Here is a 14,060-nt window from a genome sequence, read left to right as displayed (position 1 = left end):
ACTGTGAAACTATGCAGCCCAAATGCAATGAATCATCACTGAAGTCCTTATAACAGAGAGCACTGGAAATTAAAGAATTCAATTTGCTAGAGGCAAAGCAAGGATCTGCCAGGGACTTGATGAAAGTTTAGTATAAGAGAGCAATCTAAAATAGAAGGGTATATAATTACCTAAATTAAATAACAAACATAAATAGAGCTTACTCAGATACTAGAGATTTACATTTTAATATCATGATAGGCTTGTCTCTTCATTTGTATTTTCCTATTCTGTGTTCTATCATGAGGAAAGATATTTTTTAAAAAAAGACCTACAAGTGCATTTTTAAAAATTCACAATTCAAAGCTAGTGAATTAGCTGCCTACACAGTTGACAAAATAATTAAGAATTTTTGGGAAGCCATCAGGGATGAACTTTATTTCTTATCATACTCCGCTATCCAATGGAGTAACACCTCTAAGCTGACCCTACCACTGGCCTCTTGCTGGCCCCAAGGTTTTCAAACAAGGTAATAAACCTAATTATACTTCTTTCTAATTGTGAGACATCTTTGTCAGCTGATGAAACTCCAACATCACCTTTAATATGTACTGGGTGTTTCCTCGGGAAAGCAAATACTTTGAGTGAGATACTAATAAATGAATGTGGGAATCTGCAAAAAGCACTAGACACCTGTGATAACCATGTAACTTGATGATAATATATCCCTTAAGGAAATCAAGAAGCCAATGGACACACATTTTATTTCAATTTTTCCTAATATTATGCATTATTGACATAAAAGTATGAAATGCAGGCATGTTCAGGTGGATTTTGCCCTTTTCTTCACTAGGGAAGTAGGGTTGGGAAGGGAGACCCTTATTCCCAACATCTCATATTTTCACAGAAGGAAGGGGACTTCCACTTAACTGGATAGTTCAGGCAAACACAATGATCTGTCTTTCTACAAGATCATATCATAACATTTGTAGACCCTGACACCACAAAAATATGCTAAAAATTATGATGTACTACCACGTTTGTATAAAGAGGTATACCACCCAAGTTGGAGTATATTCTGATTTTTAAAGAAATTAAAATTTTTCATGGACTCCTAAAATTATGTTGAGTCCATGAAGCCTGGTGCAGCAGGTTAAGCTGCTGCCTACAGCACCAATGTCCCATATGAGTGTTGGTTTGAGTCCCAGCTGTTCCACTTCCAATTCTGGCTGCTCAACTTTTGCTCCAGCTTCCTGCTTGTACGCCTGAGAAGGCAGAGAAGATGGCCCAAGTCCTTGGGTCCCTGCCTCCCATGTGAGAGACCTGGATGGAGTTCCTGGCTCCTGGCTTCAGCCTGGTCCATATCAATCCTGACCACTGTGGCCATTTTAGGAGTAAGCCAGTGGATGGACGATCTCTCTCTCTACTTCTCTCTCTCTCTCTCTCTCTCTCTCTCTCTCTCTCTCTTTCTCTGTAACTCTGTCTTTCAGATTAATAAATAAATCTTTAAAGAAATGACATTGGGTCCTAGATCTTTTGCCCACACAACCAGTCAGCCCCTCTTTCCTTCTACCTCTCATCTGATTAGTGAAAAAAGTGACAGCTAACAGTCACGCGACACACTTTCCTGCTGGAAGGGATCTCTGGCTCTACTCCCTCTCACTCATCTCCACCCTCCCCCACAAGAGGAGAATCCTAGCCTCTACTACCTGTATGCTTAAAAGGCCCAGGGGGCAGGATCTTCCTGTAGCACCTCCTCTAACTTTTCTGATGCAATCAGATGGAGTTTAATCAGAGTTTAAATCTGAGCTCTTTTTGGACTCCAAGTCTAAGTTATTTCCCAATCTAATGATACTATTGCTAAATTTGTGATGGAGCTTCATCTAGTGTCTTGTGTCTACTCAACTGGTTAGAGGCCAGAGGATAAGTATTTACCATCTCCAGGTCCAACATTGTTCAGTGTGAGAAAGAGCTAATGCATGTGCTGAGAAACTGGATATGATTTAAGAATTCTGAAAGTTCTGCACCCTAAACAGATTAAGAATGACCTCAAGTTGCTCATCTTATAAATCTTTTAGAGGAAAGTGATACACTACAATTAACCTATAATGACTTAGAGTGGAGAGTATTTAGTGACTGGACATGCATTGTACAGAGAGAATGACACATAAAAGTGAGTAAGAAGGTCAATGTACGTACTTGGCTTTCTGCTAGAAGGTTCCCATTGGATTCCAAGGTTTTGAGCCAGGCTCTGCGATAATACTTGTGCCACTGCCATTGGAAGACCATACTGTTTTTCAGAGTTGAAAGTGTGTGGGAAACATTTGAGAGAGTGCACAGAGCTAGTTATTATTTCTTAATTGTCACCATGTATCATCTCAGTTCCCTAAGCACAGCTTCACAGCATCTAAGGATGGCATATGCTCCTTATCACTTCTTCCTTGCAACTGGGCCCAAGAAGCAGGAAGCCCTGCTCACTGTGTGGCAGCTCTTAGAACCTGGAATTCTTACACATAGAAACATAAAATACAAATCACAGAAGGTTGTGCTCCACCAAGAATATATTCAACTTACTACAGATACATAAAGAGAGGTCCCTGCTGAATTACAGCTACTGGGATAGGCTGATACCACACATTCCAGTGTCAATCAGATATAATTAAGATATAATTGGTTAGGTTTTTTTGGTTTCTATTGCCAACTAAGAATTCCCTTTAGAAAAATGAAGCATCAAAATTAAAAAATGAAATTAAGCCAAAAAATTTCTTTCAACCTGTTCCACGAGTAGGTAGAAGGAATGAATAAAGATTTTAGTTGAAAGAAGGAAAAGATGCTAACACTATAAACCCATTGATTTAAACGAGTTAAATCTAGCATGGGTAGAAGAGTATTATAATTAAAAAGGGGGGAATTAGAAGCCTATAAAAACTAAACTCCTTATCTACAGAGCCCTAAAAATCTCTGGGCCAACCTTTGGCTTGTATTTTTCTGATAAATATAAAAAACTACCACTGTGATACCCAAAAATATCATTATGAACCTAAGAAACCACTTTGGGTTACATCTGATAGTAAAAGCCACTCACGCTACATTCTCAATGTCATCATTCTAACAGACATAAGAAGGAATGTAAACTGAGCAATAGGGAAGAAAGAAAAGGGTCTATTTTATGAATATTGACAAAATTTACCTCATTCACACCAACTCCTCTTGTGCGAGAACAGACCCCTCCAAAGAAACTCAGACTGCTTCTCTTATAGTGGAATGTCACACGCCTTTAAAAAAAAAAGTGCTATTAGAAAAACAGTGATCATTATTAAACTCTCCCCAAACACAAACACTCTTCTACTCCGAACATCCCCAAACCATCCCCCTCCAATGAATCAAAAATTGCATTTTAAATATATGTTGTTATAGTTGCCTTTAAAGTTACATTATATTGAAAAATTTCAGCTGAGCAAGTATTAACTGAACATCAGATTCTGGCACAGAAATTGAAGACACAAAGATAAAAGAGATCACAACCCTTGACTTTTTTTTAGTATGATGTATATAGCAAAATATCACTATACATTGCTGATTAAAGACAGAGAAGGGGCTGGCACTGTGGTGCAGTGGATTAACGCCCTGGACTGAAGCACCGGCATCCCATATGGGCGCCGGTTCTAGTCCTGGCTACCCCTCTTCTGATCTAGCTCTCTGCTATGGACTGGGAAAACAGTAGAAGATGGCCTAAGTCCTTGGGACCCTGCTCCCACGTGGGAGACCTAGAGGAAGCTCCTGGCTCCTGGCTTCAGATTGGCACAGCTCCAGCCATTGTGGCCAGTTGGGGAGTGAACCATTGGATGGAAGACCTCTCTCTTTCTCTGCCTCTCTTTTCTCTGTGTAACTCTATGACTTTCAAATAAGTAAATAAAATCTTTAAAAAAAAGAGAGAAAACCAAGGAGAAAAGGGCAAAATCGAGAGGGAAATAAGAAGTATTTTGGTTTGAGTCCAGAGTCGAATCTTAGAGGACTGTCTGAAAACATCTATACATGTGGCACCCTTTTTCTTAGTAAGGAAAAGTCCATTTTATTCTCTAGTTCTTCTAAAAAGTCTACATTTTCTATTCTTTTACAGTTGGGTCTAGCCTTATCACTATTCTCTAGCAAATGATCTATTGATGAACTGACTCAAGAAGTCTGCTTTATGGGAGCCAACTAAGCTGGAAGAAGTGCCTTTTTGCCCCTTCCCCTGCCTGTCATTCTTAAGACTGTAACAAAGGCAACAGTTCCAGCAGCTATCTTGGATCAGGTGTTCCAGCTTGAGGATGGAAGGTACATGCTCTGGAATTAGCCGCTGTGGAACCAGTAGCATCTCAGCGCTGGACATCCTACCTCCACGCTTTTTATATGTCAGAGAGAGGACCCAACAGAAATCTTGTTCAAGTCACTACTTCCTGATATGTAACTTAACTAGTGCAACAAAGGGATAAAGATCAATGTCAAACTAAAGACTACAATCAAAGCTGTGGTGGGTACATACGAGATGAGGTGCACAGCGTCCGCGTGCTGCTTGATACGCTGCCGGTATTTGGAGAACTCATGGAGCATCTGCACAGGGTTGTTGGTGATGTCAATGTGATCCTTCTCAGTCCAGGTCTCCACAGCCACCAGGACAACCCTGGTGTTGAGCTGCTCCTTATAAATCTGAGGGTATACAACAGGACAGGTGCAGGAGGAAAACACTGGGTCAAACATGCACGTTCAGTGAGTTAGTCAGTGGAAGGACAGGAAGGGAGAGGTGAGAGGAGAACATGGGGTCATAATTAGCTCATCACAGAGAATCTTCCTTTTCTTTCTCCTAATCAAGAGCAAAAGTAAAGAAAGAGAAAACAATCAAACACATCATTCATTCTCATGTCACCAACTCTCCTTATTTCAATCCAGATCAGCATAGTTAGCGGTCTGGCATTTTATCAGGGGCTGGACAGCAGGAATGTCACGATTTGAAAGTTAGGACATAAATTGAGGATAAGATGCAGTAAAATCATCTTTCCAAACCTCCTAGGAAGTTAACAGGTTGGAACTTGATATACCAGGTTGGAGTAAGGGCAGTACAACTAGATATCCCAACAGGCCTGGAATACATCACTAACTCTTTGGACAAGAACCAAATAACACGGCTGGCTTGCCCTTGGAGATCACGTTACGTGAAAAGTAAAGTAACACTGGGAGAGAATCACTGCTCCAAGGTCAAAAGACAAAAGAGTTTATTTATGTTCCTCATCTCACTCTCAACAAAACCTGAATTGCTACCTTTTTGCTCTCTTGCTCTACTTTGGCCCAGTAACTAAATCGATGCAATTAAGCATCTTTGAATGTTGTGATTTTGTCCTATTGTCAGACTAATTAAGGAAACAGTGAATGATCTTTGAATACACTGAAGATGAGGAATGCCATGTATAATGTCTCTTAAAAGTGAATGACTGCCTCAGAACCTTAAATGGTAACCCAAAATAAATCATTACATGGAGCAGAACATGTGCTAACCTGACGTACTCCACAACTGCTAACAACTGAACAGTGTTTGCAGAGGCAATGTATTTCAATTCTCTTTTCCATATTCACTTATATTTTTCCTCTGAGAACACTAATAAAAACTGAAATTAAAGAAAATTAATAAAACAAGTATAACTGGCTCTCAGAGGTTCAATCCTAACTCCATCTGATATTCTTTTGCACATCTGTGCCTACCAGACACAAATAGGTTTATTAGTAGCTGCATGATTGAATGTTTCTGGACCACTGAAAAAGCAGAAACGAGTCTGGTGTTGTGGCACACAAGGTGAAGCCACTGCCTGTGACACAGCATTCCACATCAGAAGGCCAGTGCCAGCCCCACATGCTCCATTTCTGTGAATGTGCCTGGAAAGGCAGTGGAGGATGGCCCAAGTAAGTGCTTGAGCCCCTGTACCCAGGTAGGAGAACCAGGATGGCGTTCCTGGCTCCTGGCTCCTGGCTTCGACCTAACCTAGATCTGCTGCTGTGGCCATTTGGGGAATAAACCAGCAGATGGAAGATTCTCTCCTTCTCTCTCTCTCTCTCTCTTTCTCTCTACCTTTCAAATAAATAAATATTTTTAAAAGAACAACTGTTTGGAGTACATAAAGACTATTTAGATGGTTGGCAATTTATAAAGAGTCTTTTTTTCAAGTTAAGAGGAAATGTACCATAAATATCAGATAAAATACATTTAGTTGAATATAATAGCATTTCACATTAGAATATATAAAGTAGTGTGCTATATTTTATCTATGTATAACTAGTCAAATTGAATTGTTCATTGGAACATAATGTATACTATCCAGATCTACGGAGTCCTACTTAAGGGAAGAAAAAGGAAGAAAAGCTTAACATCATTCTGTGTATCGTTCGGTATGAGAGGAGAAATCATATCAATATAAAAGGTTTGTAGAATTAGAAGTCATTTACTGCTTCACATTAGTTTTATTCTGGGCCTGCACTTAAGTCTGTGACCTAGAAATAAAATATCAAACATTTCACCACTGGGAACACTCATTTGTGTCCTTAATAAAACAAGTACTCCACAAATGCTGTTACCTATATACATCGCTGCCTCAATCTAATGATTCTGTTCTGCTAACACCATATATTTAAGAGAAGTACAACTGACCATCAGGAGTGTCATGTGCCTACTGTAACTCACACTCTCCTGGGAGCTAGCTCTCCTGGCTGCCTTTGTCCCCTGGTGACAACAAGGCCCAGCCATGATTGAGAAGCATTACTAATGCGTCTTTGGGATTACAAGAAGAACTACCAGTCCCCTGTGAAGCAGCCTGTCCCATCATGTCTTAGCCAGATGAACTTCAGGCCTGCATTTTTACTTTGTGCAGGAAATAACTGAAGTAATAAGTAAGCAAAGAGGGGTAGATATTTAAACCATTCCATATGGGTAACAACCAGTTCAAGAAAACGGAGATACTTACAGAATCCACAAGGTTGACCACAGACTTTGCAAAGTTGTTGGTATGTGCATGAGAAGAGCGATGCTTCTTATACTGGGGAGGGAGGAGAAGGTGGGAAGAAGAAAAATGTAACAGTCACTGCTAACTCACAATCTGAAGGTAAATCTCACAATTCTGTAAAACGTAAATCTCGTAGCAGCAGTGAACATGCTGTTTGAAAACACAGAATTTAGGGATAAGTACTTGGGACACGTGGGATGCCCACGTATCATATCAGAGCACCTGAGTGTCAGACCTGGCTCCACTCCTGATGGCAGCTTCCTGCTGGTGCACACCCTAGGAAGCCGCAGTGATGGCTCAAGTACCTGTGTCTCTGCCACCCACATGGAGTTCCAGGCCTCTGGCTTCAGCCTGGCTCAGCCTTACTTGTTGCAGGCATTTGGGCAGTGAGTCAATGAATAGGAGTGTTTCTCTCTCTCTTTCTCTTTCTCTGTCTCTCTCTCTCATAAAGGAAATAAATAAAATTATTTTTAAAAAGAAAGTGTCTTGGGCAGCACTTTGATACTGCCCCCAATATGAAAAGGATTTGTCATGCGTTGAATACAATTCTTGAGAGGAACGCCTGCTCCAAATGCAACCTTTTGCTCGACTGCTCAAATCAGAGCAAAAAGGAAGTCAAAAAATACAAAAGAATTCTCCCAATAGATTAAGATTATTTATGATTATTTAAGAATATAAATAAAAGCAAAGTAACTAATACTTCTATAACAACAGTTAGAGAGCTATGTTTTTAGCAAAGACTAGTTTATTTTGCTCAATGCGTCTTTAAAAAGACACTTGAAAACTGATGTCTACCGCAGGAAGATCACGCCCTCTACTGGTCCACGAGGATATTATGTTTTACAATACGAAACAGAAGCGTAATGGAAACTCACAGATTCACACAAGCCTTCGAAACTAATCTTTAATTATAATTACTAAATAATGCATTTTCATGAAAATTAAAAATATTTATATATTGGAAAATAATATTTTCATTTTCCCTTTGTCCTACTTTTACCGTATGATTTTGTCAGAAACCCTTCTTTTCACTTCTTTCTCTACTATTTTTTTTTTTTTTTTTGACAAGCAGAGTGGACAGTGAACCAGCGAGACAGAGAGAAAGGTCTTCCTTTTCCATTGGTTCACCCCCCAATGGCTGCTGCGGCCGGCACACTGCACTGATCCGAAGGCAGGAGCCAGGTGCTTCTCCTGGTCTCCCATGCAGGTGCAGGGCCCAAGCACTTGGGCCATCCTCCACTGCCTTCCCGGTCCACAGCAGAGAGCTGGACTGGAAGAGGAGCAACCGGGACAGAATCCAGTGCCCTGTGCCCTGACCAGGACCAGAACCCGGGGTGCCGGCGCCAAAGGCGGAGGATTAGCCTATTGAGCTGTGGCGCCCGCCTCTTTCTCTACTCTTATGTCTACATATTTTAAACAAGGGATATATGTCTCAACGCTTACACATCTGATGTCTAGTTTTTATTACACCAAGACTGCTGTGGCTGATGATAAATGTGTAATAAATTAATTAATATGCTATTAGTAGTATTCACTAATTCATAACGATTTGGTATAATATTATTATTCATGTTATTGCTACCACTGTGCATGACAATCTGACCAAAACTGTCTTTGTGTTCTTTCAAACTGAACTTCAATATATGCATGCAATTGGTTTATAAAACATCATATTAATCTAAAATTTTCAATCACTGTAATGAGTTTTCTACACTTAGCAAAAAGAAGTTTCTGTAATAGCTCCATATTTTAAATTGCCTAGCAAGTTCCACAAGCTGAAAAATCTCAGATACCTTTACGATTAAAAGTTTCTTCGGGGTGATGAAAAGTTTTGGGACTAGACAGAGGTAACTAGCAATTCTACAACATTGTGAAGGTACAAAAATGCCACCAAATTGTAGACTTAAAAAAAAAGTCTTAGTATTACAAAACACATGTTACAAAAAGAAAGTACAAACATTAGATAACACCTATTCTAACAGAGTGGTGTTAAACACCCATTAAAATGAATTTTATTTTATTTCTGAATATTAATTTTTCCCTTTTAGAGATTTCTTCCTATATTATAATAATCAAAGGAAAAATTACACGTTTAAAATAAATAAAATGAGGTCTTTGCAAAGTCTATCCAAATAAGCTCTTACTTCATTTATTGCATAGTTTTAATATTCAAGTCTCTGATTTTCTTTTCACAAAGATCACTGTGCTGTGTATAGTAAGGGACTCAGAGGACATCAAGAATGAGAGCAGACAGACCTGCTGGGAAATTGCTGCAATCACTCAGGCAAGAGGTCATAGGGACCGGACAGCCATAGAGAGAGGGGGCAGATTCCAGAAGCATGATGAAGGGAGATCCCCCAAGACTTGCCCATGTGTAAGATGTGAAATGTGAGGAAAGAGATGCACAAAAGATGACTTCTAGGCTTTGAAATTGAATAGATGGAAAATGGTGGTGCCATTTAAAATAATGACAAAGACTACGGAAAGAAGTTTAGGACTAGGGAGCTAAGAGTTCTGATTTAGAAATGTTAAATGTGGGCCTAGCACTGTGGCGTAGCAGGTAAAGCTGCGGCCTGCAGTGCTGGCATCTCAGATGGGCACCAGTTGGTGTCCCAGCTGCTCCACTTTCAATCCAGCTACCTGCAAATGCACCTAGGGAAAGCAGCAAAAGATAGCCCAAGTGCTTGGGCCCCTGCTACCCATGTGGGAGATCTAAAAGAAGCTCCTGGCTCCTAGCTTTGGCGTGGCTCATTCCTGGCCATTGTGGCCACCTGCGGAGTCAACCAATGGATGGAAGATTCTCTCTCTCTCCCTCTCCATCTTGCCCCCTTTCTGTAGCTCTGACCTTCAGATAAGTAAATAAATCTTTTTAAAAAATAAATGTCAAATGCAATATTCCTATCAACTATTGCAATAGAGACATGAGTAGGTGTTGGGAGTTGTGTGTCATGGAAGTTGAGTAATGAAGACAATGCTTCAAAAAACTGACTGCCCAATGATGCTGAGAGAATAAGATAAGGACAGAAGAGTGACCACCAGACTTTTCATCTGAAGAGCTGTTTAACTGAGCACTAGGATTTACTAGGAACTACAATGAGTTTCTCCTACACCAAATATCTGCCCTCACGACTCTATGAAGTGGGTTTTGTCTTACCCAGAAAACATCCAAGGTCACGCAGCTGGAGCTCAAAGCCTTCTCTGGACTGAGGTGGGTGATGAACTTTTTCAGTCAATGATTCCTACTAAATAGTTCATATGTATTCCTAACAAGTCATCATTATTGGTAGGAAGCCATAATTTGTTACGTGTACATAAAATAGAGTGGTTTTTAAGTAAGAAAAAACAAATGGGGATTATTGAAAAATATGTGTATTCTCAGCACATATGTATACTTATTGACCTATACTTAACAATATATAACAAAAAGGCAGGCAAACCATTTGCCTTTCATGTACATTAACACATCCTAACCAGTTTTCCATTAGACTAGAGTTTTTAATATTTATTTTTAACTTAAGTGTCTTGGAGAAATGTCTGCAGACTCTTATCAAGGCTATTATTGGCTCACAAATTGGGTTCTGTCAGCCAGGTACCAAGATGATTTCTACAAAATTGAGGGATTTTTTGTTTGTTTGTTTCTAATTGAAAGCGACTAATAATGTGACAGCTGTTGAAAATAAGTGCATTTTCTCAGGCAGCCAATGTTAGCTTACTCTTAGTTAAAGTGGTAAGTAAGCTTGAATGCAAATGTAGGCAACATATTTCTATTTCTTGTATGAAGGAGAACTAATTTTGCATATAAAGAAAAGTGTGCAATCTTTATCTATGACAAAACTTACTTTCACAATTTCTGATCACTGAAAACAACTTATACTTGAACTGGCAAATTTACTTTTCTTCCCTGAACAAATGCAAATTCTTAAGAAATCTGACTCTTGAAAATAATTAAAATTAGAAGTTGACAATCAGCCCAAAGGCATAAGTTATCAAAATAACTGCATTGCTTCATACAGTATGAAAATAAGATGAGAACTCTCAGTCGATGAGTGTTCTAAAGCCCAACAGCAAATATTCAAATATGAAATATTAGATGGATTAATTTTTCTGCTCAGTTTTACTTTTAATATGTGAATTTAAGTACTTTGTTCTGGGTTTTGATTTACTACTTTTTTGAGGCAAATTCAAAAACTATCTTCACCTCATGAAAAATATTCCTCAAAAAGGAACTTTTCTCAACCCTAAAAAAATCTTTATGACTCTTATTTGGAACTATTATGAGCTAAAACATAACCCGGTTTAAAGTGAAAGGAATATACTTAGTTCTGTTTTGTTAGTGCAGGAGTAATAGTTCCTTAAATTGTAAAAATCTTCTTAGGCAGATTCTTTTTACTTTAGGCATTACTGCTACTCAAAAACAAAAGCTTTGTCTTTTTTTATTTTAAAACATATATTCTCTCTAAATTTACCAGTACAAATGACCATTAGTTCTTTGCCATGATAATTGTAATGAACTACTAAAAGTTACTGATAAAAGGTGGATTATTAATTAAAGAGTTGATAGGCTGAACAGAGTAGCTTCTTCACAGGATACATGGAGGAATCTACAGAAATTTTCCATCTATAAAACATTTTAAGAGGGGTCCCATTTTTTATAGTTACTGAGATCTCCCCTCAGATTGCTTTGTGTGCCTTCCCAAAAATAGTCTAATGGAACAAGAGATTTGGAATTGCAAGACAAGGTTGAAGAATTGAATCTATTGATTACCAGCTACTTTGGAATGCACTTTGTGCATTCAAAGACACTGTATATATCTTAATCATTATTTCACTACTTTAAAAGCATTTGAATAATGGATGTTGGGAAAAGCTTACGCTCCTCAAGTCATAATTTCACAACATGCCACAATGCTCATGATTGAGAAGTAGCTGAAAAAAATCTTAACATTCCAATAATCAAAAATAATTCAGATGGGGGCTGACACTGTGGCACAGTGGGTTAAGCCACTGCCTGTGAAACCGGCATCCCATATGGCACCAGGAAAAGCAGCAGAAGATTGCCTAAGTACTCAGATCCCTACACCGAAGTGGGAGACCTGGAAAAATCTTTGGGCACCTAGCTTCCGCCTGGCACAGCCCAACCACTGTAGCCATCTGGGGAGTAAATCAGTGCAATGAAGATCACTCTTGCTCTCTCGCTCTCTCTCTTTCTCTTTCATTCTGTAACTCTGCCTTGCAAATAAATAAAAATGAATCTAAAAAAATTAATTCAGATTAAAAATTATCTTGTCTAAGCAAATTAACATGCTTTAAAATCTGACATGTTAGCCTTCATTGCCTAAACCAACTGCCCACACATTTGGCTTTCCTTCCCTTCAGGGAAGACTACTCCTACATCGTATGTAACTCTGATAAAGTCTGCTCTTTACTAACTGCTATGGTTTGAATGGTCCCTGAACTCATGCAGAAATTTAAACCTCAATGTCAAAAATTAATGGTACTTAGGGAGTTGAAACTTAATCCAACTATCATGTTGAGAGGTGGGCCCTTTGGGATTGACTTAGATTGCTAGGTGGAGCCCCCGTGATTGAATCCTAGCGGCATTTTAAGATAGAGTTAGAAACAGATGGGCATGCTATGTCTCTGGCCATATGATGCTCTGTTCCACTTCTGCACTGTGCCAGCAAGAACACCATCAGAAGAGGCTGAAGCAGCAGTGACTACCTGATCCTGGACTATGGGCTTCCAGAACCACGTGTCAGAACAAACCTCTTTTCTTTACAAAGTTAACCTGTCTCAAGTATTTCTCTATACTAAAGAAAGGATGACTAATATGCTAACATATCTCAAGCAATATTTTTTAAAACTACTGATACAGAAAATTAATCTTTATACAAAGAAGAAGGTATTCTATTGAAAAATGTTATATTCAACACAAAATTCATATTTGGCAATTAATGGAAAGCATTTATTAAAGAAGAGTTATTCAAATAAAGTTTAAATATAAATTGACAGCATTTTTAAAAAATTCACATTTCAAAGTAAGGACTGTGAATTAGAATTTCACACTGTCATTTTAGCAGAAAACATACAGTCTGCTAATCCAATTTGGGGTTCTTTAAAATAAAACAAGAACTTAAAGATACTTGCAAATCAATCTGAATTTTCACTTCAATATTTTATAAGCTTTTCACCCACCTGATTTTAAAGCATTTTTAAAGATTTTCCCCTTTATAAAGTCTTTCCAGAAATGTAACTTCATTTCATAAGAACTACTGTTAGCATATTCAATTTTTAGAAGTAAAACTACACCAAAAATTACCACTGGCCTAAATATGTGGAGGAGTATCATAGTGATTGCTGAAGCCAGCTTCTACCAGCTTACAAGAGCCAACTGGGCACAGTTCTTCAGTCAGTGGTCTCACTTTGAGAGCATGAAATCCATAGTGGGACTATTTATACCATGAATATCAGCAAACATTGTAAACACAGGCTTTTTTTTCCCCTAGAAAGCCAGGTGTTAAAATTCACCACTGACTAATATGGCACATTCACTACTAGCATGTAACCTACTGTCCAAGACTTCAGCATACTCTGGCCTTCAACTAAGATATTTTATAAGGGAAATTGGTGGAGTACAGCTAAAAGTCTCTATTCTATCTTTAAGAGGGACAAGTGGAGCAAGGATTGTTTTTTATATTTCATGTGTTACTGAAATGACACACTCAATCACATTTTAATTCCACAGAAGTAACACAAAATTATTCATTTTTCCAATATTTAAAGAAATAAATTATGAGTTAAAAATAATACTTTTACAAACACATTTATTATACATGTAAATCTCCTATAGATTTATTGCAAATAATAATAATTAGCAAGGAGAAAATAACACATTAGCAGAACAAAGACATGGAGAAAAAGTAGGAAACAGCGGCCAAATATATATGATGTAAATACATGCATACATGTAAAAATGTAAAGAATAAGAATTTTAAATGAAGATAAGTAAAAAGTGCCAAATAGGTAGATCTATTCATTATGATCATTTTAAAC

General features: G+C 38.3%; 1 protein-coding gene across 2 annotated transcripts in view; it reads right to left on the bottom strand.

Moving 5' to 3' along the window:
• Positions 1-14,060, bottom strand: part of ADAM23 (ADAM metallopeptidase domain 23) — a 185,834-nt gene that overhangs the window by 58,376 nt on the left and 113,398 nt on the right. For both annotated transcript variants that reach the window (XM_062190278.1, XM_062190286.1), the window contains exons 10-13: positions 6,969-7,040; positions 4,505-4,668; positions 3,170-3,254; positions 2,179-2,269 (exon numbers count right to left, since the gene is read on the bottom strand). In XM_062190278.1, the coding sequence (XP_062046262.1) occupies positions 2,179-2,269; positions 3,170-3,254; positions 4,505-4,668; positions 6,969-7,040 (412 nt within the window). The remainder of the gene's footprint in view (positions 1-2,178; positions 2,270-3,169; positions 3,255-4,504; positions 4,669-6,968; positions 7,041-14,060) is intronic.

Source organism: Lepus europaeus, chromosome 1 (assembly GCF_033115175.1).
Source record: "Lepus europaeus isolate LE1 chromosome 1, mLepTim1.pri, whole genome shotgun sequence".
NCBI classification, from domain to species: domain Eukaryota; kingdom Metazoa; phylum Chordata; class Mammalia; order Lagomorpha; family Leporidae; genus Lepus; species Lepus europaeus.
The sequence above is the reverse complement of the archived record's forward strand: the minus strand, read 5'-3'. Positions and strand labels throughout refer to the sequence as shown.